This window comes from Bombina bombina, chromosome 4 (assembly GCF_027579735.1).
Source record: "Bombina bombina isolate aBomBom1 chromosome 4, aBomBom1.pri, whole genome shotgun sequence".
Classification (NCBI taxonomy): Eukaryota; Metazoa; Chordata; class Amphibia; order Anura; family Bombinatoridae; genus Bombina; species Bombina bombina.
Genome location: NC_069502.1, coordinates 768,144,881 through 768,171,854, shown reverse-complemented (window position 1 = coordinate 768,171,854; position 26,974 = coordinate 768,144,881). Strand labels below are relative to the sequence as shown.

The following is a 26,974-nucleotide window of genomic DNA, read 5'->3' as shown; positions in this document are numbered from 1 at the left end:
GTCTCAATCATTCCCTTCGGTAGCCTTATGCATGGAAATTCTAGGTCTTATGACTGCTGCATCGGACGCGATCCCCTTTGCTCGTTTTCACATGCGACCTCTTCAGCTCTGTATGCTGAACCAATGGTGCAGGGATTACACGAAGATATATCAATTAATATCTTTAAAACCGTTTGTTCGACACTCTCTAACGTGGTGGACAGATCACCATCGTTTAATTCAGGGGGCTTCTTTTGTTCTTCCGACCTGGACTGTAATTTCAACAGATGCAAGTCTCACAGGTTGGGGAGCTGTGTGGGGATCTCTGACGGCACAAGGAGTTTGGGAATCTCAGGAGGTGAGATTACCGATCAATATTTTGGAACTCCGTGCAATTTTCAGAGCTCTTCAGTTTTGGCCTCTTCTGAAGAGAGAATCGTTCATTTGTTTTCAGACAGACAATGTCACAACTGTGGCATACATCAATCATCAAGGAGGGACTCACAGTCCTCTGGCTATGAAAGAAGTATCTCGAATTTTGGTTTGGGCGGAATCCAGCTCCTGTCTAATCTCTGCGGTTCATATCCCAGGTGTAGACAATTGGGAAGCGGATTATCTCAGTCGCCAAACGTTGCATCCGGGCGAATGGTCTCTTCACCCAGAGGTATTTCTTCAGATTGTTCAAATGTGGGGGCTCCCAGAGATAGATCTGATGGCCTCTCATCTAAACAAGAAACTTCCCAGGTATCTGTCCAGATCCCGGGATCCTCAGGCGGAGGCAGTGGATGCATTATCACTTCCTTGGAAGTATCATCCTGCCTATATCTTTCCGCCTCTAGTTCTTCTTCCAAGAGTAATCTCCAAGATTCTGAGGGAATGCTCGTTTGTTCTGCTAATAGCTCCGGCATGGCCTCACAGGTTTTGGTATGCGGATCTTGTCCGGATGGCATCTTGCCAATCATGGACTCTTCCGTTAAGACCAGACCTTCTGTCGCAAGGTCCTTTTTTCCATCCGGATCTGAAATCCTTAAATTTAAAGGTATGGAGATTGAACGCTTGATCCTTGGTCAAAGAGGTTTCTCTGACTCCGTGATTAATACTATGTTACAGGCTCGTAAATCTGTATCTCGAGAGATATATTATAGAGTCTGGAAGACTTATATTTCTTGGTGTCTTTCTCATCATTTTTCTTGGCATTCTTTTAGAATACCGAGAATTTTACAGTTTCTTCAGGATGGTTTAGATAAGGGTTTGTCCGCAAGTTCTTTGAAAGGACAAATCTCCGCTCTTTCTGTTCTTTTTCACAGAAAGATTGCTATTCTTCCTGATATTCATTGTTTTGTACAAGCTTTGGTTCGTATAAAACCTGTCATTAAGTCAATTTCTCCTCCATGGAGTTTGAATTTGGTTCTGGGAGCTCTTCAAGCTCCTCCGTTTGAACCTATGCATTCATTGGACATTAAATTACTTTCTTGGAAAGTTTTGTTCCTTTTGGCCATCTCTTCTGCTAGAAGAGTTTCTGAATTATCTGCTCTTTCTTGTGAGTCTCCTTTTCTGATTTTTCATCAGGATAAGGCGGTGTTGCGAACTTCTTTTGAATTTTTACCTAAAGTTGTGAATTCCAACAACATTAGTAGAGAAATTGTGGTTCCTTCATTATGTCCTAATCCTAAGAATTCTAAGGAGAAATCGTTGCATTCTTTGGATGTTGTTAGAGCTTTGAAATATTATGTTGAAGCTACGAAATCTTTCCGTAAGACTTCTAGTCTATTTGTTATCTTTTCCGGTTCTAGGAAAGGCCAGAAAGCTTCTGCCATTTCTTTGGCATCTTGGTTGAAATCTTTAATTCATCTTGCCTATGTTGAGTCGGGTAAAATTCCGCCTCAGAGAATTACAGCTCATTCTACTAGGTCAGTATCTACTTCCTGGGCGTTTAGGAATGAAGCTTCGGTTGACCAGATCTGCAAAGCAGCAACTTGGTCCTCTTTGCATACTTTTACTAAATTCTACCATTTTGATGTATTTTCTTCTTCTGAAGCAGTTTTTGGTAGAAAAGTTCTTCAGGCAGCGGTTTCAGTTTGAATCTTCTGCTTATGTTTTTCGTTAAACTTTATTTTGGGTGTGGATTATTTTCAGCAGGAATTGGCTGTCTTTATTTTATCCCTCCCTCTCTAGTGACTCTTGTGTGGAAAGATCCACATCTTGGGTAGTCATTATCCCATACGTCACTAGCTCATGGACTCTTGTTAATTACATGAAAGAAAACATAATTTATGTAAGAACTTACCTGATAAATTCATTTCTTTCATATTAACAAGAGTCCATGAGGCCCACCCTTTTTTGTGGTGGTTATGATTTTTTTGTATAAAGCACAATTATTCCAATTCCTTATTTTATATGCTTCGCACTTTTTTTCTTATCACCCCACTTCTTGGCTATTCGTTAAACTGATTTGTGGGTGTGGTGAGGGGTGTATTTATAGGCATTTTAAGGTTTGGGAAACTTTGCCCCTCCTGGTAGGAATGTATATCCCATACGTCACTAGCTCATGGACTCTTGTTAATATGAAAGAAATGAATTTATCAGGTAAGTTCTTACATAAATTATGTTTTTTATGAAGATAACCCCTTCTTTTTACTGTAGAGTTTAGGGATAAAACACACACACTGTTGTTTTAAACATTCCACATTTTTTGGTCCAGGTTTCTTACACGTTATGATATATACATAAAATAATGGTATAGTTTGAATCTGTTGTGTCTTTAAAAAAAAAAAAAATATATATATATATACACTTAATGTCTGTTGTTTTTTTCACTGAAAAATAGCCTACAGTAGGGCATAAATGTGAGCAGTTTCTAAAAACTGCAAAAAAGCTCAGCACAGGGGTTGAAATGGCTCAGCTGTTAAAGAGTTAAGCAGCAGTTGCTTTCCTCCCCGTTGCTGAAATCACGTGACTAGCTCCTGTGCTCCTAATTGCTGAAGCAACTCCAAGCCCAATAGAAAACCAGGAGTGGGGGGGGTGGTGATTTTTTAATAATTTTGCTATAAAACAAGTAAATGAAAAATTCCAGATTTTGGAATTCCTGTATTATCGATTAGGGAATTTGTACCTGTAATGCATTTTTATTATGTCTCTCTATTATCTTACTAATCATTTTGTTTTTACAAAATTGAGACGTCAGTGGGTATGTAGTCAAAAATAAAGAGAGGAGAAAAAAACTAAATGTTTTTTACCTGATGATAAATTCATTTCTTTTAAGGTGGTGAGTCACAAATTTGTTACTTCTGGGATTCATCTCCTGGCCACTAGGAGGAGGAGTCCTAGTGGCCAGAAGGTGAATCCCAGGAGAATGGCTTGTGGACTCTCACCACCTTATGAAAGAATACAAAATGTTTGCTTACCTGATAAATTAATTTTTTTCATGGTGGTGAGAGTCCATGAGCCATTACTCCTGGGATTCAACTCCTGGCCACCTCCTAATGACCAGGAGTTGAATCCCAGAAGTAATGAACTTGTGGGCTCTCACCACCTTACGAAAGAAAAGAGTGGGTACAAGAATAAGGAGAGCGGACCAATGTGAGTGTGTGAAAGAGTAAAATAAATTAGTAGCAGTATTTGCTTCTTTCTGTAAGTTGGGAAAATAGCTAATGTGTGTCCCTTGTACACTTATGGTTTGTTTTTTTCTTATTCTAAATTTAATTTTCACGTATTCCCTATAAGCTGCAATGAATCATTGTTACAACATCCTCACACAAGCAGATCCCTTGAGATATCAGGCAACCTTTTTTAAAATAAATCCCCACAAAAATGCTTATTCATTGCTTTTAACATTTTATGATGTAGGCTTTGAGGTTTGAGACTTCAAAAATATTTAATTTTTATACAAATTGTCTCATTTTACAATAAAAACCATTTGCTTCTGTTCCTATATTTTTGTTGTGACTTATACTGTTGTTTTAAATCTGTATTAAATCTCAACACTTAACAGCCTTGTTTTAATTATAGTCTTAATTTAATTACATATAAAAAGTGCTAAGTAGCCCATTGAGAATTGCTCAACCTGCCGAGTCATGCCATTAAAAAACATATGTTGCTTACATATGTGCATCTGTGTGAGATCTAATTTTAACTTCCAGTCATTTTTAAGCGTACAGGTGCCTGCAAATTCATTTAAGTCATTTATTAACTGCAATGTAATTTAAACATCCCGTTCCTAACAAGCAGCATATGTTCGATTACCAATCAAGTGGAAGAATACATACGTTTATCTCTACCTTCATCCAGGTTAAAATGTTCATATTGTTGTATTTTGTGCAAAAAATTTTCTTGTGTAAAAAATATTAGAAATATTATTGGCTTTAAATTTCAAAGCAGTAATGGAATCTTAGTAGTTTTGAGACATAAAATTTTCAATAGTTGAATATTACAACTTTATACAGACAGAAAACACTATAAATTTCTATCATGCATAGAAAAAGCCCTTTTTTAACATGTAAAAATATATTTTTTTATTATTTATATATATATATATATATATATATATATATATACGTACGTGTATATATATATATATATATATATATGTGTGTGTGTATATATATATATATATATGTGTGTGTGTGTGTGTGTGTGTATATATATATATATATATATATATATATATATATATATATATATATATATATATATATATATATATATATATATATATATATATATATAAAATGATGAATCCAAGTAGTGCACTCTCACAGACCAGGGTGCTTAGAGTAGTATTCAATCAGATCAGGTAATAAGCACTCACTGGATTTAAGCACAGCACACTTTTATTAGGCAGTGATGTTTCGGGGCATTCACCCCTTCTTCTGAAGAAGGGGTGAATGCCCCGAAACGTCACTGCCTTATAAAAGTGTGCTGTGCTTAAATCCAGTGAGTGCTTATTACCTGATCTGATTTTTATATATATATATATATATATATATATATATATATATATATATATATATATATATATATATATATATATATATATATATATATATATATATACTGTGTGTGTATCTATATAAAGATATATATGAAACAGGAAGAATTTTTGGACTTTGGGGTTTTTTTTGTTTAAAAAGAACCTTTATAACAAAACTCATGTCCCTGCCTTAAAAAAAATAAACCTTGTCAGTTTCCTTGTCATACTTAGATGTATTTCCCACTAGCAAAGAAGAAGCAATTGTCTTTCACAACTGATGAAGGTAACAAGAAGTACAAAATCAATATTGCAGTATTCGTTTCAACCTAAATTTAAACTGCTTTTACTTACATTTTTCAAGACAAAAAAAATAAGCATGATGGGAAAATTTATGTACAAAGTTCATTTAATGTGATTGCTCATTGGATAATAATCAGATCTCCCACTGCATTACTGATGAACAGTGATATGATCCAAAAGTATAAAAACAAAAATGTGTACAGGAAAATGTTTTGTTTTGTTTTTTTAAAAAAAAGCTTTAAAAATCCTTTTTAAAAAATAAAAAAATATCCTCTTTTTGATGAATCAAAGCTAAAAATAAATGTTGTGTTTCTTTGGAAACTTGTATTTCAGTGCAATAATAAGTTATGCTGATGTTAACCATTTCAGGGCAGATCCACAAAGTATCCTTTAGGTACTAATACACAAACAGACAAGAAATATTGCAATAAAAGTGCATACCTTGCACATAAAACTCATGAGAAATGGCCTATTTTCAAAGCTTTATTTATAAAGCATCAGCATATTCTGCTGTACTGTACAACTTGAAAACAAATTATGTTGAAGAAAAACAGAACGGTAATAACACAAATAGAAAGGAATATGATATTAGCACTCAGTATGACCATTTATCATCCAGCAGGTCAGGATGACTACAGGTGAATCAGTCATAATGTCTGAGCTAATGGGCTAAAGCAGGAATTGGGTATCTCCAAACAGAAGTGATAAAATGCCAAAAGAAATAAAGAGAATCACAGACAATAATTAAAAAAAAAAAAGCAGAATAATTGGTTATTACCCAATAAGGTACAATTGAGTGAAATAAATTTATATTTAGTTACCGAACTGCTTCAAGAACAAAAAATGTAGCAAAATATTGTGGTATGGTACTTTTTGGTCCATATGTACTCACCCATAGTGAATATAATGTCAAACTAATCATATAATAATATATATTGTCTGTTGGGCCTTTTTACATAGCTACTGTAAGCCCCATCTAAATATTTATATTAATGTGCAGCAAGTGTGGAGGATATCAGTCATGATGGCTATATGTGACCATAATTGTATCATTCTATGAGACTTCGTGTTTCTGTGGAAATAGGTTCTGTGCTCCATTCCAAACCGTCAGAAAGTGCCTAGTATGGATTTTTATAGGACTTTTGAAGACATTCTAATTAGAAAACTCTCCAATAACCTGTTTTATCATTATCTTTTAAAATTTATTTAAGAAAGGATAACACCCCCCCCTATACCAGCGGGCAGTTTGACAGTGATATTACAAACCAACAAATTATGCTTTTCTTAATATGTTTGGTCTTTTAAAATTCAACATCCTTGACCTCTTCTCTTGAATACCTAGCTTGTTTCACATTTATTCACAGTTAGAATGGCTTATTTTCAATTTAAAATGTTTTGTGTATGCTCTGTTCACATGTTAATAATCACAACTGATTTTTTTGGATAATAATAATAGACATACATATATGTGGAAAAGTAATACACTGTGTTATATATATTAAAAAATTTTAATTAAAGGGACAGTTTACCCAAAAACTTTCTCTCCTTTAATTTATTCCCAATGATCCATTTTACCTGCTGGGGTGTATTAAATTGTTTACAAATATCTCCTTAGCCTTTATATTGGCATTTGAAATAGCTGATTTAGCCTTCAGTATCGCTACCTCTATACCTAGGTATAGGCTATTGACAAACTATGAAAACACAGCCAGCAAAATAAATTACACTCGCTGTGGGAGCTCGAAGAGATAAAGCTCTAAAATGTTAATTTTCATTTTTTCTTTTTAAGTATTGTACAGAGACAGAGATAAGAAATGGAAGCATTTGAGTGATAAAACAATAAAATCTGATCTGTCATCACGCCAAGCCTATTTTGAGGGGCTGTGGTTTCAAAGAGCAAATCCAGCTATTTCTTTTGTAAAAATAAGCATAAATTTGCAATTTCTCATACATTTATACACTGCAGCTGGTATAACAAGTCATGGGGAACACATTCAGGGAACAACTATTTTACAGTGAACTGTCCCTTTAATCATAAAGGCACTCTATGGACTTGCATTACATTTACATTTTACAATACTGTCTTTAAAATTAATCCAGTCAACTTTTTGATTCCTAACTAGAACCTTTAGCAAGACTGTTTACATCCTAAATTACACCAATTAATTAACCTGTTTAATAGCCTTTTTATATAGTGTTTAACAAAAAGTAGCAAAAACATAATTTATGTAAGAACTTACCTGATAAATTCATTTCTTTCATATTGGCAAGAGTCCATGAGCTAGTGACGTATGGGATATACAATCCTACCAGGAGGGGCAAAGTTTCCCAAACCTCAAAATGCCTATAAATACACCCCTCACCACACCCACAATTCAGTTTTTTGAATAGCCAAGAAGTGGGGTGATAAAGAAAGGAGTAAAAAGCATCAACAAATGTGGAAATAATTGTGCTTCATACAAAAAATCATAACCACCACAAAAAGGGTGGGCCTCATGGACTCTTGCCAATATGAAAGAAATGAATTTATCAGGTAAGTTCTTACGTAAATTATGTTTTCTTTCATGTAATTGGCAAGAGTCCGTGAGCTAGTGACGTATGGGATAGCAATACCCAAGATGTGGAACTCCACGCAAGAGAGAGAGGGAGGGATAAAATAAAAACAGCCATTTTTCACTGAAAAATTAATCCAGAACCCAAGATATAAATTTAATCTCATAAATGAAAAGAAAAACTTAAAACATAAGCAGAAGAATCAAACTGAAACAGCTGCCTGAAGAACTTTTCTACCAAAAACTGCTTCTGAAGAAGCAAATACATCAAAACGGTAGAAATTAGAAAATGTATGCAAAGAAGACCAAGTTGCTGCTTTGCACATCTGATCAACTGAAGCTTCATTCTTAAAAACCCACAAAGTGGAGACTGATCTAGTAGAATGAGCTATAATTCTCTGAGGCGGGACTTGACCCGACTCCAAATAAGCTTGATGAATCAAAAGCTTAACCACGAATCCAAGGAAACAGCAGAAGCCTTCTGACCTTTCCTAGAACCAAAAAATATAACAAATAGACTAGAAGTCTTCCTGAAATCTTAGTAGCTTCAACATAATATTTCAAAGCTCTTACCACATCCAAAGAATGTAAGGATCTCTCAAAAAAATTCCTAGGGTTAGGACACAAGGACAGAACATCAATTTCTCTATTAATGTTGTTAGAATTCGCAACCTTAGGTAAGAATTTAAATGAAGTCCGCAAAACCACCTTATCCTGATGAAAAATCAGAAAAGGAGATTTACAAGAGAGAGTGGATAATTCAGAAACTCTTCTAGCAGAAGAGATGGCCAAAAGAAACAACACTTTCCAAGAAAGTAGTTAATGACCAAAGAATGCATAGGTTCAAACAAAGGAGCCTGTAAAGCCTTTAAAACTAAATTAAGACTCCAAGGAGGAGAGATTGATTTAATGACAGGCTTGATACAAACCAAAGCCTGCACAAAACAATGAATATCAGGAAGTCTAGCAATCTTTTCTGTGAAATAAAACAGAAAGAGCAGAGATTTGTCCCTCAAGGAACTTGCAGACAAACCTTTATTCAAACCATCCTGAAGAAACTTTAAAATTGTAGGAATTCTAAAAGAATGCCAAGAGAATTTATGAGAACACCATGAAATGTAACTCTTCCAAACTCGATAATAAATCTTTCTAGAAACAGATTTACAAGCCTGCAACATAGTATTAATCACTGAGTCAGAGAAACCTCTATGACTAAGCACTAAGCATTCAATTTCCATACCTTTAAACTTAATGATTTAAGATCCTGATGGAAAAAAACGGACCTTTTCTGGCCTTAATGGAAGTGGCCAAGGTTAGCAACTGGACATCCGAACAAGATCCGCATACCAAAACCTGTGAGGCATGCTGGAGCTACCAGCAACACAAACAATTGTTCCAAGATGATTTTGGAGATCACTCTTGGAAGAAGAACTAGAGGCGGAAAAATATAAGCAGACTGATAACACCATGGAAGTGTCAATGCAACCACTGCTTCCGCCTGAGGATCCCTGGACCTGGACAGGTACCTGGGAAGTTTTTTGTTTAGATGAGATGCCATCAGATCTATTTCTGGAAGCCCCCACATCTGAACAATTTGAGAAAACACATCTGGATGGAGAGACCATTCTCCCAGATGTAAAGTCTGACGACTGAGGTAATCCGCTTCCCAATTGTCTATACCTGGGAAATGAACCGCAGAAATTAGACAGGAGCTGGATCCCACCCAAACAAGTATCCAAGATACTTCTTTCATAGCTTGAGGACTGTGAGTCCCACCCTGATGATTGACATATGCCACATATGCCAAACTTCCTTGCACATAGCTACTGAAGGGAATAATAGAGACTGAAGGTTCCGACAAGCTGAAACCAATTTAAATTGTCTCTTGTCTGAATATTTCTGGAAACCTAAAAAGGTGACCCTTGTCTGAGGAATCAAGGAACTTTTTGGTAAATTGATCCTTCAACCATGTCTTTGAAAAAAACAACAGTAGATGAATCGTGTTAGATTCTGCAGAACATAAAGACTGAGCAAGTACCAAGATATCGTCTAAATAAGGAAACATTGCACAACCCCGCTCTCTGATAACAGAGAGCAGGACACCAAGAACCTTTAAAAAGATTCCTAGAGCTGTCACTAAGCCAAAAAGGAAGAGCAACAAATTCGTAATGCTTGTCTAAAAAAGAGAATCTCAGAAAATTTAAATCAATCTAGATGAATCGGAATATGAAGATATGCATCCTGTAAGTCTATTGTGGGCATATAATGCCCTTGCTGAACAAAAAGCAGAATAGACCTTATAGTTCACCATTTTAAAAGTTGGTTCTCTTACATATCGATTCAAAAATTTTAGATCCAAAACTGGTCTGAATAAAATTACTTTCTTTGGGACAAAGAATAAATTTTAAATGAAACTTCAGACCCTGTTCCTGAAATGGAACTGGCATGATTACCCCAGATAACTCCAGGTCTGAAACACACTTCAGGAAAGCCTGATCCTTTACTGAGTCTGCTGGAATGCGTGAGAGAAAAAAATCTTCTCACAGGCGGTCTTACTCTGAATCCTATTCTGTACCCCTGAGAGACAATATTCTAAATCCAATGATTTTGGACCGAATTGATCCAAACATCTTAGAAAAATCTTGATCTGCCCCCTACCAGCTGCGCTCGAATAAGAGCCGCACCTTCATCCAGAGTTAGGGGCTGGCTTTGATCTCTTAAATGGCTTGGATTTATTCCAATTTGAAGAAAGCTTCCAATTGGAAACAGATTCCTTGGGGAAGAATTAGGTTTCTGTTCCTTATTTAAGAACAAAAAACGGTTAGAAGCTTTAAATTTACCCTCAGATCTTATCTTGAGGCAAAAAAACTCCCTTTCCCCCAGTGACAGTTGAAAATATTGAATCCAACTGAACCAAATAAATTATTACCTTGGAAGGAAAGAAATAGCAATCTGGACTTAGAAGTCATATCAGCATTCCAAGACTTAAGCCACAAAGCTCTTTTAGCTAAAATAGCTAAAGACAGAGATTTAACGTCAATTTTGATGATAACAAAAAAAGGCATCACAAATGAAATTATTAGCATGTTGAATCAAGTTAACAATGCTAGACAAATCATGATTCGATACTTGTTGCGCTAAAGTTTCCAACCAAAAAAGTTGAAACAGCTGCAACATCAGCCAAATAAATTGCAGGCCTAAGAAGAAGACCTTAAAATAAATAAACTTTCCTTAGATAAGATTCAAGTTTCCTATCTAAAGGATCTTAACAAGAAATACTATCTTCCGTAGGAATAGTAGTACGTTTAGCAAGAGTAGCGATAGCCCCATCAATTTTGGGGATCTTTTCCCAAAACTCCAATCTAATTGCTGGAAAAGGATACAATTTTTTAAACCTTAAAGAAGGAATAGTACCAGACCTATTCCATATCTTAGAAATCATATCAGAAATAGCATCAGGAACTGAAAAAAAACTCTGAAATAACCACAGGAGGTTTATAAACAGAATTTAAACGATTACTAGCGTTAAAATCAAGAGGACGAGTCTCCTCAATATCCAATATAATCAACACTTCTTCAACAAAAAACGAATGTACTCCTATTTTAAATAAATAAGTAGATTTGTTAGTGTCAATATCTGAGGAAGGATCGTCTGAATCAGATAGATCCTCATCAGAAGAGGATAATTCAGTATGTTGTCGGTCATTTTAAATTTCATCAACTTATGAGAAGTTGAAAAAGACCTTTATATTAATTAGAAGGCAGGATGGCAGACAAAGCCTTCTGAATAGAATCAGCAAAAAATTCTTATAAATTCACAGGTATACATTAGATGTCAAAAGAACAGCAACAGGCAATGTATTATTACTGATGGACACATACTCTGCATGTAAAAGTTTATCATGACAACTTATTACAAACCACAGCTGGAGATATAATCTCCATAAGATTACAATAAATCTACTTAGCTTTGGTAGAACTGTTATCAGTCAGCAGGATTCCAACAGTGTTTTCTGAGACTTGACACATCTTGCAAAATGTAAGAGAAAAAACAACATATAAAGCACATTGATCAATTTCCTTATATGGCAGTTTCAGGAATGGGAAAAAAATGCAACAGCATAGCCCTCTGATAGAGAAAAAAAGGCAAGAGGCACATAGGAATGGGGTTTAAATTATGAAAATATTTGGCGCCAAGAATGACGCACAAACAGAGAAAATTTTTTGGTGCTAACAACCCCAGGTAAGAAATACATTTTCCTAAAAAAATGCATTTCCCAGATATGAAACTGATAGTCTGCAAAAGGAAATATACTGAAACCTGACTCATGGCAAATATAAGTACAATACATATATTTAGAACCTTATATGAATACATAAAGTGCTAAACCATAGCTGAGAGTGTCTTAAAGGGCCATAATACCCAAATGTTTAAACACTTGAAAGTGATGCAGTATAGCTGTAAAAAGCTGACTAGAAAATATCACCTGAACATCTCTATGTAAAAAAGAAAGATATTTTACCTCAAAAGTTCCTCAGTAGCCACATCCCATTGTAAAGGATTTCTAAGCAGCATATTAGTATGTCTGTCCTGGGACAGCTTAGGGGATGAGCCTCGTGAACTCTCATATTATTTCACCAATCAGGTAAAGGAAGCTTACTATGAAATCTCATGAGAGTTAAGTCAAATTTCATGAGATCACAGTAAGAGTTCATGACTTCAGCACTGCTGATGCTGATTGGCTGCTGTTCATTTCTTCATTTTTATTGTTTTTTTACCTGCAGCTGAGCAGCAGCTGAGTATAACTTTTTACACAGAACTTACTCTGCTGAGCTGAGGAGATTGTGAGGTAAAATATCTTCCTTTTTTACATAGAGATGCTCAGGTGATATTTTCCTGTCAGCTTGTTACAGTTATACTGCATCAGTTTCAAGTGGTTTAGCATATGAGTATTATGTCCCTTTAAGTAAATGAAAACATATTTACCAAAGACACCCATCCACATATAGCAAGTAGCTAAACCAGTACTGAAACGGTTATCAGTAGAGGTAATGGAATATGAGAGTATATTGTCGATCTGAAAAGGGAGGTAGGAGATGAATCTCTACGACTGATAACAGAGAACCTATGAAATAGATCCACTTGAGGAAAACCATTGCATTCAATAGGTGATACTCCCTTCACGTCCCTCTGACCTTCACTGTACTCTGAGAGGAATCGGGCTTCAAAAATGCTGAGAAGCGCATATCAACGTAGAAATCTTAGCACAAACTTACTTAATCACCTCCATAGGAGGCAAAGTTTGTAAAACTGAATTGTGGGTGTGGTGAGAGGTGTATTTATAGGCATTTTGAGGTTTGGGAAACTTTGCCCCTCCTGGTAGGATTGTATATCCCATACGTCACTAGCTCATGGACTCTTGCCAATTACATGAAAGAAATGGATCCACTCATATTGAAATTTTGAACTTCAATGTGGCTACAATATGGGGAATGATATAACAGCCACTATGTAGGGAATCTGAAAGCAACACAACAATCTCTGTTTAATGTATCCTACAAAATAAGAGAGGAAACAGGAACTCTCTTGATAAAAATGTGGCCATCTACACAGAAAAATACATAGTTAAGAGTGAGTTAATTTAGCACTAAGGATTTTTTTCATACCATGGTTAAACACATTCTGTCACCTGGTGGAGTAGACTCACGGCTAAATTACGAGTTATGCGTTATGAGTAAAAAGCAGCGTTAAGGCTCATAACGCTGCTTTTTCACTACCGCTGCCATTACAAGTCTTGTAGGTACAGCTGTCCCGAACACTTTTTTGGTCTTACCGCAAATCAACTTACGCAAATTGCGTATAGTCATTTTTCAATGGGACTTCCATAGCGCCGGTATTACGAGGTTGTCCTGGGAGGCCAAAAAGTGAGTGGTACAGCCTATCCCGTCAAGATTCGTACCGCATTTTAAAGTCAGTAGTTATGAGTTTTACGCTACAAAGCTGTAGCATAAAACTCATAACTAAACTAAACATAAACTACCTATTAACCCCTAAACCGAGGCCCTCCCGCATTGCAAACACTAAAATAAAATTATTAACCCCTAATCTGCCGCTCCGGACATCGCCACCACAATAATAAACATATTAACCCCTAAACCGCCGCACTCCCGCCTCGCAAACATTAGTTAAATATTATTAACCCCCCTAATCTGCTGTCCCTAACATCGCCTCCACCTATCTACATTTATTAACCCCTGCTAATCTGCCGCCCCCAACGTTGCCGCCACTATACTAAATTTATTAACCCCTAAATCTAAGTCTAACCCTAACACCCCTTAACTTAAATATAATTAAAAGAAATCTAAATAAAACCTACTATATTAATAACTAAATAATTCCTATTTAAAACTAAATACTGTAAAATAAACCCTAAGCTAGCTACAATATAACTAATAGTTACATTGTAGCTAGCTTAGGTTTTATTTTTATTTTACAGGCAAGTTTGTATTTATTTTAAGTAGGCAGAATAGTTACTAAATAGTTAACTATTTAATAACTACCTAGCTAAAATAAATACAAATTGACCTGTAAAATAAAACCTAACATGTCTTACACTAACACCTAACCTAACCCTACAATTAAATAAATTCCCTAAATTAAATACAATTAACTAAATGCAATACAATTAGCTAAATTACAAAAAAAAACACTAAATTACAGAAAATAAAAAACAAATTACAAGATCTTTAAACTAATTACACCTAATCTAATAGCCCTATCAAAATAAAAAAAGCCCCCCCCCCAATAAAAAAAAAAAACCCTAGCCTAAACTAAACTACCAATAGCCCTTAAAAGGGCCTTTTGCGGGGCATTGCCCCAAAGAAATCAGCTCTTTTACCTGTAAAAAAAAAAAAAATACAAACAACCCCCCAACAGTAAAACCCACCACCCACATAACCAACCCCCCAAACAAAACCCTAACTAAAAAAACCTAAGCTCCCCATTGCCCTGAAAAGGGCATTTGGATGGACATTGCCCTTAAAAGGGCATTTAGCTCTATTGCGGCCCAAACCCCTAATCTAAAAATAAAACCCACCCAATACAACCTTCAAAAATCCTAACACTAACCCCCTGAAGATCCACTTACAGTTTTGAAGAGCCAACATCCATCCTCAACGAACCCGGGAGAAGTCTTCATCCAAGCGGTAAGATGTAATCAACGAAGCCGGCAGAAGTGGTCCTCCAGACGGGCAGAAGTCTTCATCCTTCCGACGTGGAGCAGCTCCATCTTCAAGACATCCGGCGCGGAGCATCCTCTTCTTTCAACGTCTTCTTCCCAAATGAATTCTCCTTTAAATGACGTCATCCAAGATGGCGTCCCTTAGATTCCGATTGGCTGATAGAATTCTATCAGCCAATCGGAATTAAGGTTAAAAAAAATCCTATTGGCTGATCCAATCAGCCAATAAGATTGAGCTTGCATTCTATTGGCTGTTCCAATCAGCCAATAGAATGTGAGCTCAATCCTATTGGCTGATTGCATCAGCCAATAGGATTTTTTCAACTTTAATTCCGATTGGCTGATAGAATTCTAAGGGAATCTAAGGGACGCCATCTTGGATGACGTCATTTAATGAAGAATTCATTCGGGAAGAAGACGTCGAAAGAAGAGGATGCTCCGTGCCGGATGTCTTGATGATGGAGCCGCTCCGCGTTGGAAGGATGAAGATAAAAGATGCCGTCTGGGTTGAAGACTTCTGCCCGTCTGGAGGACCACTTCTGCCGGGTTCGTTGGACATCTTGCCGCTTGGATGAAGACTTCTCCCGGCTTTGTTGAGGATGGATGTCGGCACTTCAAAACTAGGGTTTTATTTTAAGATTAGGGGTTTGGGCCGCAATAGAGCTAAATGCCCTTTTAAGGGCAATGCCTATCCAAATGCCCTTTTCAGGGCAATGGGGAGCTTAGGTTTTTTTAGTTAGGGTTTTATTTGGGGGGTTGGTTGTGTGGGTGGTGGGTTTTACTGTTGGGGGGGTTGTTTGTATTTTTTTACAGGTAAAAGAGCTGATTTATTTGGGGCAATGCCCTGAAAAAGGCCCTTTTAAGGGCTATTGGTAGTTTAGTTTAGGCTAGGGTTTTTTTTATTTGGGGGGGCCTTTTTTATTTTGATAGGGCTATTAGATTAGGTGTAATTAGTTTAAAGATCTTGTCATTTGTTTATTATTTTCTGTAATTTAGTGTTGTTTTTTTTGTAATTTAGCTAATTGTATTTAATTAATGTAATTTATTTAATTGTAGTGTAAGGTTAGGTGTTAGTGTAAGACAGGTTAGGTTTTATTTCACAGGTAAATTTTTTTTTATTTTAGCTAGGTAGTTAGTAGTAAATAGTTAATAGGGGGTGTTAGGGTTAGGGTTAGACTTAGGTTTGGGGTTAATAAATTTAATATAGTGGCGGCGACGTTAGGAACGGCAGATTAGGGGTTAATATTTAACTAGTGTTTGCGATGCGGGAGTGCGGCGGTTTAGGGGTTAATATGTTTGTTATAGTGGGGGCGGCAGATTAGGGGTTAATAAGTGTAGGAAGGTTGCAGCGACATTGGGGGAGGGAGATTAGGGGTTAATAAATATAATGTAGGTGTCGGCGATGTTGGGGCAGCAGATTAGGGGTTAATAAGTATAGTGTAGGTGGCGGCGATGTCCGGAGCGGCAGATTAGGGGTTAATAAATATAATGTAGGTGGCGGCAATGTTGGGGGCAGCATATTAGGGGTTAATAAGTGTAAGATTAGGGGTGTTTAGACTCTGGGTTTATGTTAGGGTGTTAGGTGTAAACATCAATTTAGTTTCCCCATAGGAATCAATTTGGCTGCGTTACGGAGCTTTATGCTGCTTTTTTGCAGGTGTTAGGTTTTTTTCCAGCCAGCTGTCCCCATTGATGTCTATGGGGAAATCGTGCACGAGCACGTACAACCAGCTCACCGATGACTTAAGCAGTGCTGGTATTGGAGTGCGGTATGGAACTCAATTTTGCTCTACGCTCTCTTTTTGTCTTTTAACGCCGGGTTTAGAAAAACCTGTAATACCAGCGCTGTAGGAAAGTGAGCGGTGACAATAACGTGCAAGTTAGTACCGCACCCCTCATAACGCAAAACTCGTAATCTAGCCGTTAGGTAGTAATTGACAAACTAATTCTGCTGTGTAAAGGAAGGTCAGCATCCATATCCATACTAACCTAAAATACTAAATATATGCTAGACAGAATGATATATTCAAATTTCAAAGCAAAGATTAGCCTGAGAATAATATAGAGTGTGCAAACAATGATTTTGTGAAATATAGCAGTGTTAAGTCTGGAGGTTGTGGACTTTCAAACTAATGGGATAATTTGAAGACTTGAATTGGGACAAAATAAATAATGTATATTAAAATTATTATGATTATTATAAAAAATTTTTATTAAAGTAGTTGTCTAAATAATGAATACGTATACTTGATTTTCTGTAAAGTAATATTATAAAATATGCCTTTATACTATATTGCATTCAATGTAATATAAAATATGTCTTTTTACTATATTGCATTTTTTTTCTTCATTATATTAACATTTATGTAAGTGCTTCAAAAACTGGGATTTGGGAACCCCGAGATTTTTAAAACAAAGTTTTTGAGGCCCCAACATGATTTGATATATTTTGCAAAGGGAGAGCAGGGGGTCCCTGGTACATCGATAGGCTAAGTTGCAATTACTAACCCAACAACAGCTGTGAAGCAATTAGGCAGAAAGGAATAGGAGGTTGCTGTTGACCTCCTCTTGTTCGTCATATGTACATTTTGTTTGGCTAAATGTCATCCACTCTTCACACAGCCTTGTTCATAAACGTAAATTCTGATAAAAATTCTTTGTATTATTGTAATGGGACACCCGGCCTGTATATAAGAGTGTGTGTGTTAGTATGTGTTTGTATATGAGTGAGTGTAGGAGTGTGTGTTTGTGTGTGATTAGCATTTTTTCCGTACATAGCTAATTTTGTACCTCTTCAAATGTGTGCACTCATTTTAGTCACTTAAAGGGACAGTCTACACCAGAATTTTTATTGTTTTAAAATATAGATAATCCCTTTATTACCCATTCCCCAGTTTTGCATAACCAACACAGTTATAATAATATACTTTAACCTCTGTGATTATCTTGTATCTAAGTCTCTGCAAACTGCCCCTTTTTTCAGTTCTTTTGACAGACTTGCAGTCTAGCCAATCAGTGCCTGCTCCCAGATAACTTCTCGTGCACAAGCACAATGTTATCTATATGAAATACGTGAACTAACACCCTCTAGTGGTGAAAAACTGTTAAAATGCAATCTGAAAGAGGTGGGCTTCAAGGTCTAAGAAATTAGCATATGAACCTCCTAGGTTAAGCTTTCAACCAAGAATACCAAGAGAACAAAGCAAAATTGGTGATAAAAGTAAATTGGAAAATTGTTTAAAATGACATGCTCTATCTGAATCATGAAAGTTTATTTTGGTCTAGACTGTCCCTTTAAGCAAGAATTGCAAAGGTAATTTTTTTTTTGCGCACACTGTTCAAAAATATTAGAAGGAACAATGTGTGCAGGGTATACAATGCTATACGCGGGGGGAAACCTATATGGAAGGTACATAGAGAAACAGTCTAACTGTTAGTGAAAAACAATGGCTACTTTAAATAATCCATAGAATATATCTAAATATTTTTACTATGTTAAATAATTTTTTGATTTTTTTTTTATATTTTATATGTAATATTTCACTAACGCACCTTAAAAATACTACGTTTTCATGTGCTCCAACCCAATCGTTTTAATATCTTAATTGAGAAACGAGATGCGCAAAATGCATATTTTATATTCCTTTGTTCTTCACATAGAAAATAATGTACTTTGTATTAATAAATGTATATTTCTATATATATCTGATATTGTTCATGTAAAATACATATCTATACCTATATATCTATAGGAATATATATGCAGGTATATGTATATACACATATATATAGAAATATGTATTTAATAATAAAAAGGATATTATCCTGTAAGTGAAGTACTTTGGAATGTTAAATATGTACAGTAATTATACAATAGAAAACACATACATCTCTACACACATATATATATACATAAACATATTTAGACACGTGTATGTCCTTATATCTTTGAACTCTTATAACTTTTTGCAATTTTTTTATAATTTTTATTAGCCAGTGTTATTATGAGTGTAACTGTACTTAATGTATTGTTAATTTGGTTAAATGAAAATGCGCTCGAGCGAACTTGCTTACTTTCAATTAGTAATACGCTCACTACTTCTGATGCACGCAAACACCCTCGATAAATCAGATATCACTTGTGCTCAACTGTTAGCGCTCCACTCATAATCTAGCCCTCAACTGGGTACTTCTCTAATGGACTTGAATGATTTAGAAAAAGAAGCAATTAAACAAATAACACTTAGGCTGCCATACAATGCTTTTTCATGGGAATTCCGATGGATTTGATAGTGGGAAATGAGTCTGAAGTGAAAATTGAGATGATATATTCTTCAGTAATGGGTTAAAAGAGAAATGAAACCCAAATCTTGAAGCACATGAAAGTGATGCAGCATAGCTGTAAAAGCTGACTAGAAAATATCACCTAAACATCTCTATGTAAAAAAGAAAGATATTTAACCTCAAAATTTCACACCCCACTGTAAATAGACTTTTAGCAGCCAATCAGGATACTTGTCCCAGGACAAGCTAGAAAGTGTGCATCTGGCATGTGCAGGCACAGTCATGTTATTTTCCTATTCAGTTTAAGTAAGTTCTATGAAATCTCATGAGATCACAGCAAAGGCAAATCATTACCTCAGCACTGCTGATGCCGATTCACTATTGTTTTTTTCAACTTTCAGCTGGACAGTAGCTGAAGTATAACAGTTACCAGAGTACTTACTCTGGTGAGCAGAAGAAATTTTGAGGTAAAATATCTTCCCTTTTTACAGAGAGATGTTCAGGTGATATTTTCTTGTCATCTTTTTACAGCTATGCTGCATCACTTTCAAGCGATTTAGCTTATGTCCCTTTAAGGCATTAAAGGTATCATTGCACAGTTCTAACCTAATGTTCTGCTCACTTTACCTTAGAAATGAGCGTGAAGGAATCCCTGCTAACCTGATCCAGCATCTAGATGTTTGCGTTGAAATTCCACAACAAGGTATCATCCGATCACTAAACGTCCATGTGAGTGGTGCTGTCCTGATTTGGGAATACACAAGACAACACATCACGAAACAAAAAGATGGAAAATAGCCAGTTTTGGCTAAGCGTGCTACAGATTGCCTCTGCTGCTGCTTTTATTATGACATTTTCTACTTAACACATCTTAGTTGACCAATGTGCCGATGTATTTTTAACTTTTATTTCAAACATTAGCATTTTTCTACAATAAAGATTTCAATAAAGGCATCTGCAATTTGTCAGATTACTCTACATATATATATAAATTCTCAAAAGTATATATACATTTTTTCAGAAGTTTTTCAAACCTTCCTTTTCAAACAGGAATCATTAGTGCACTTGCCAACATCTCCAGATATAAAGTGATTGTCTAAATTATATATTTAATCTATTGAGAACAATATGTATTTTAAAGAAATGCAAACAGACAACTGTCCATTAGCAGTGAGAGTATATCATAGTACAGCAATGCATTTGAAATCACAGTTTCTACCAGGCTTGAGTAAAGTATCTTAGTCAAGCTTACATGTTGAAATATTAAGTAGTGTATTATGTATCATTCAAATGAAACACACAAAGTAACATTAAAGGGATACTCTAATTAAAGAGAGCATATCCTTCTTTTTGTTTTAGAGTATGTGATCTTTGCCCTACTGATCCTAGCTTACAATGTATTTGACATCAACGAACCTTTCGCAGCTCCCATGCAAAACACAGCCCATTACTGGCCATGTCCTGAAGGGAATCTGCAATGCTTGTGGCTCCTGCACTAATCTTTACCTATGTGTTTAAACCTGTCAGTAATGCAACCATTACACACTTAGGGCTAGATTATAAGTGGCAAAGGCAAGGAAAAGTAGTTGTACTTTGACCATGTGTAGACAGAGATTGCCAAGCCAGGCACCGGGACTTAGGTCGATGAACACCCCCCCAAAAAAACAGTACAAGTGAGCCAATATGAGAGGTGTACCTTGTGCACTGAAGGGAGAAATCCTGTATATATACGGAACGATATCCGATGGCAGCGTGTCTGCCGACTTCTCTTGCTTCCGCCTCTATGCAAAACCCGGTCTGCAGCTCAATGAACGTCACCGCGTGACGTCAGGAGGGGGTGTGTATGTAGGCAAACTGTATATTCACCCGGCCCAGCGGTTATGAGGAGTGTTAGCCTGGACTCGAAAGCTGGTCAAATCATCACAGAAGAAGAAGGATGGAGTCCCAGGTTATAATAAAACAAATTCTTTTATTCGATTCTTTTAAAAGTTGAAGTGAGACACAGCTCACACAGACACAACATCAGCCAGAAAGTAAGTGGAGAGATGAGCGTAGCACCAGTGGCTTACATGTTTCGGCGAAATGCCGTAATCATAGCCTAAGGTGCTATACCTGTGCAGTGTTTAAAAAGGAGGTGTGAAGTGATTCAATTGGCTAAAAACACTTTCAAAGAAAAAACAACAAACGCCCATTTCAACACATTTAGCATGAACATAAAAGTTAACCCTATACATGTCAGAATATATTTTAGAGCAAGGGGGTAGGTAAAAGAAAGCAAACATATATGATGTATAAGTAAAGAGAAAACGGAAAAGAAGAGAAGAAAGAAACTGGAAAATCAGCAAATGGATAGAGGGAACAGAGAAGCAGCAATATGGGACACTTAAAGTGTTCACATGGAAAAAAGTATATAGTCACAATATATGTAAGATAGTATGCAAGATACTTAATGTTATTAAATGATGTTATTAAATGATTGCCAAATAGACAATGCGTGAACATAGGCGAAAATATCGATATAATGATTTAAACACGCAATGTCGCTATGCAAAAGAAAAGAAGAGAGAAAGAGAAGAATAGAGAATAGAAAGGGGGTGGGGAGGGGGAAAATTAAAAAGGAGAGAAAGAAAGAAAAGAGAATAAAGAGACTGAGAAGAAGAGAGAGGGAAAAATAGAGGGGACTAATGAATACACATATAGCACATACATAAAAGTATATGTGTACGATATCGCATACACCCTATACAAATTAGGGTGCTGTATATAGTCTAATAAAGACAAAAAGAAAAAGAAAAATGTTGTGTACACAAACTGTAATGCTATATTTTTGTATATATATAATATATTAGATTAAAGATTATGTCGGAATAATATAAAGGAACCACAGCAGATTCTAAGTATAGATGAATTGCAGCTATGAATCACACTATATGAGACATATGGTACATGCGATATGGGCACTATAAACAAGAGTCAAATGGACAGCAATATATTGAAGAATAGAAAGTACATTGAGTATGCATGTATTAACAATTAGTCCCAAATGAAAATAGTCAGGGTTAAGGACTACGGACATATGTACTTGAATGTGAATAGGACAGTAGAGGAAGATTGATTTGTCAAAATATATATTATGAATTGACCTATACATTGACATATAGACATCTACTCCCAAAAGTTGATCAAATCAAATTTGGAGTTAAGCCCTTGAGGAAGTCTGGTTTTTAATTGGAAAATCCAAAAGGTTTCACGTTTAGCTAGAACCTTGTCTATATCTCCCCCTCTCATAGGGACTTTGGCTTTTTCAATGGCTGCCCATCTAAACGAATTAAGGCAGCAGTTATGTTTGGTGGCAAAATGTTGCACTAAAGGAGTTGTAGCCGTACCCCTAGTCAGGGAGGAGATATGTTCTCTTATTCTAGAGTTAACGTCCCTAGACGTGAGACCAACATATTGAATATTGCAAAGGATGCAAGTGACAAGATATATGACATTGGTGCTGGTACAGTTTAGACAGGATTTTATAGGATAGATGGTCCCAGTTACAGTGGATCTAAATTCTGTCGTAATTTGAGCATAGTCACATGGCTTGCACTTTTTATGACCACATCTATACATGCCCTGATGTCTCAACCAAGAGCTACTAGGTTGTGTTGTAGATCTAAGTTGTGTAGGTGATAGAATTGAAGCCAAAGTGGCACATTTTTTGTAAGAGCATCTAATGCCATTTTTCACTACATCTGTGAGCTTGTCGTCTGCAATTAGAAGAGGAAAATGTCTTTTGATAATGTTGCAGACCTCGGTGTATTGAGCACTGTACTCTGTGACGAAGTGAATACCCTGAAAATTGCTTGTTGTATTCTTGTATTTATCAAGTAGCATTGACTCTCTGGGGATGAGGTTAACTTGTTGTCTTGCCTGTTTTATTTGTCTTTTAGGATATTTTCGCAATTTTAGTCTGTTTTCCAATAGGTTAGCTTCATGTTCAAAATCTTCCTCCCTACTACAATTTCTTTTAATGCGCATAAATTGGCCTTTGGCCACAGCAAAAGCAGTATTTGTGGGATGACAAGATGTAGCATGTAAAAGTGTATTGCCTGATATTGGTTTACGGAAGACCTTGGTGGAAATGGTGCCATTACAGTTACCAGTAAGTGTGAGATCAAGATAATCTATATTGACTGGATCAGAGGTGAAGGTAAAACTGAGATTCAACTCGTTCTGATTCAGCCAAAAAATGAATTTGGGCACATCTTCTGAAGGACCTGACCAAATACATAGCAGGTCATCTATATATCTTTTATAAAAATATATAGAGGACCTGTAGGGATTGATGTCTCCATAGATGTAGTAAATCTCCCAAAAGCCTAAGTAGAGATTAGCATATGAGGGGGCAAATTTTGCCCCCATAGCTGTACCCCTTTTCTGAAGATAGAAATTGGACTCAAAACAAAAGAAATTGTGAGTGAGTAAAAATTCCAATACACGAATTATGAAGTTTTGAAAGTCCTCAGTATACTCTGTATAATTGGCTAAAAAGAATTTTATAGCCATGATACCTTCTGTGTGGGGTATGGAAGAATACAGGGAGACTGCATCTATTGTCACCCATACAAAGTTGTCATTCCACTTGTGTTTAGCCAATAAGTTGATAATATGTTTTGTGTCCTTGGTAAAGGATGGTAAGGTGTTCACCAAAGGCTGTAGAATACTATCAAGCCAGGATGAAAGTCTTTCTAGTAGGGAATCAACCCCACTAACAATGGGGCGACCCTTGACATTAATAAGGGATTTGTGGACTTTTGGAAAAAGGTGGAACATGGGTATCTTAGGATGTTGAACATATAAGAATGAAGCAGTTTGCTCATTAAGAAACCCATGTTCAACACCGTCATCCAAAATTCCAAGAAGATCCTTTTTGAATCTAGCTGTCATACGCCCGGCTGATAAAGGTGGCAGCATTGTTGTTCTAAATAGATCGGACTATGTGGCAGAAGCCCATCGCCAATTGAATAATCCACAAGAGTACACTCCCCTTACGACAAATCCAACAGCTAGATTCAAAAAGGATCTTCTTGGAATTTTGGATGACGGTGTTGAACATGGGTTTCTTAATGAGCAAACTGCTTCATTCTTATATGTTCAACATCCTAAGATACCCATGTTCCACCTTTTTCCAAAAGTCCACAAATCCCTTATTAATGTCAAGGGTCGCCCCATTGTTAGTGGGGTTGATTCCCTACTAGAAAGACTTTCATCCTGGCTTGATAGTATTCTACAGCCTTTGGTGAACACCTTACCATCCTTTACCAAGGACACAAAACATATTATCAACTTATTGGCTAAACACAAGTGGAATGACAACTTTGTATGGGTGACAATAGATGCAGTCTCCCTGTATTCTTCCATACCCCACACAGAAGGTATCATGGCTATAAAATTCTTTTTAGCCAATTATACAGAGTATACTGAGGACTTTCAAAACTTCATAATTCGTGTATTGGAATTTTTACTCACTCACAATTTCTTTTGTTTTGAGTCCAATTTCTATCTTCAGAAAAGGGGTACAGCTATGGGGGCAAAATTTGCCCCCTCATATGCTAATCTCTACTTAGGCTTTTGGGAGATTTACTACATCTATGGAGACATCAATCCCTACAGGTCCTCTATATATTTTTATAAAAGATATATAGATGACCTGCTATGTATTTGGTCAGGTCCTTCAGAAGATGTGCCCAAATTCATTTTTTGGCTGAATCAGAACGAGTTGAATCTCAGTTTTACCTTCACCTCTGATCCAGTCAATATAGATTATCTTGATCTCACACTTACTGGTAACTGTAATGGCACCATTTCCACCAAGGTCTTCCGTAAACCAATATCAGGCAATACACTTTTACATGCTACATCTTGTCATCCCACAAATACTGCTTTTGCTGTGGCCAAAGGCCAATTTATGCGCATTAAAAGAAATTGTAGTAGGGAGGAAGATTTTGAACATGAAGCTAACCTATTGGAAAACAGACTAAAATTGCGAAAATATCCTAAAAGACAAATAAAACAGGCAAGACAACAAGTTAACCTCATCCCCAGAGAGTCAATGCTACTTGATAAATACAAGAATACAACAAGCAATTTTCAGGGTATTCACTTCGTCACAGAGTACAGTGCTCAATACACCGAGGTCTGCAACATTATCAAAAGACATTTTCCTCTTCTAATTGCAGACGACAAGCTCACAGATGTAGTGAAAAATGGCATTAGATGCTCTTACAAAAAATGTGCCACTTTGGCTTCAATTCTATCACCTACACAACTTAGATCTACAACACAACCTAGTAGCTCTTGGTTGAGACATCAGGGCATGTATAGATGTGGTCATAAAAAGTGCAAGCCATGTGACTATGCTCAAATTACGACAGAATTTAGATCCACTGTAACTGGGACCATCTATCCTATAAAATCCTGTCTAAACTGTACCAGCACCAATGTCATATATCTTGTCACTTGCATCCTTTGCAATATTCAATATGTTGGTCTCACGTCTAGGGACGTTAACTCTAGAATAAGAGAACATATCTCCTCCCTGACTAGGGGTACGGCTACAACTCCTTTAGTGCAACATTTTGCCACCAAACATAACTGCTGCCTTAATTCGTTTAGATGGGCAGCCATTGAAAAAGCCAAAGTCCCTATGAGAGGGGGAGATATAGACAAGGTTCTAGCTAAACGTGAAACCTTTTGGATTTTCCAATTAAAAACCAGACTTCCTCAAGGGCTTAACTCCAAATTTGATTTGATCAACTTTTGGGAGTAGATGTCTATATGTCAATGTATAGGTCAATTCATAATATATATTTTGACAAATCAATCTTCCTCTACTGTCCTATTCACATTCAAGTACATATGTCCGTAGTCCTTAACCCTGACTATTTTCATTTGGGACTAATTGTTAATACATGCATACTCAATGTACTTTCTATTCTTCAATATATTGCTGTCCATTTGACTCTTGTTTATAGTGCCCATATCGCATGTACCATATGTCTCATATAGTGTGATTCATAGCTGCAATTCATCTATACTTAGAATCTGCTGTGGTTCCTTTATATTATTCCGACATAATCTTTAATCTAATATATTATATATATACAAAAATATAGCATTACAGTTTGTGTACACAACATTTTTCTTTTTCTTTTTGTCTTTATTAGACTATATACAGCACCCTAATTTGTATAGGGTGTATGCGATATCGTACACATATACTTTTATGTATGTGCTATATGTGTATTCATTAGTCCCCTCTATTTTTCCCTCTCTCTTCTTCTCAGTCTCTTTATTCTCTTTTCTTTCTTTCTCTCCTTTTTAATTTTCCCCCTCCCCACCCCCTTTCTATTCTCTATTCTTCTCTTTCTCTCTTCTTTTCTTTTGCATAGCGACATTGCGTGTTTAAATCATTATATCGATATTTTCGCCTATGTTCACGCATTGTCTATTTGGCAATCATTTAATAACATCATTTAATAACATTAAGTATCTTGCATACTATCTTACATATATTGTGACTATATACTTTTTTCCATGTGAACACTTTAAGTGTCCCATATTGCTGCTTCTCTGTTCCCTCTATCCATTTGCTGATTTTC

The 26,974-nt window shown here is 36.1% G+C and overlaps 1 protein-coding gene across 1 annotated transcript in view; it reads left to right on the top strand.

Moving 5' to 3' along the window:
• TARBP1 (TAR (HIV-1) RNA binding protein 1) overlaps nt 1-20,279 on the top strand; it is a 454,905-nt gene extending 434,626 nt beyond the window's left edge. Inside the window, exon 30 of the mRNA XM_053711098.1 lies at nt 19,958-20,279. Within this exon, the coding sequence (XP_053567073.1) occupies nt 19,958-20,123 (166 nt within the window). The 3' untranslated portion in view covers nt 20,124-20,279. The remainder of the gene's footprint in view (nt 1-19,957) is intronic.
• The last annotated feature ends 6,695 nt before the right edge of the window (nt 20,280-26,974 follow it).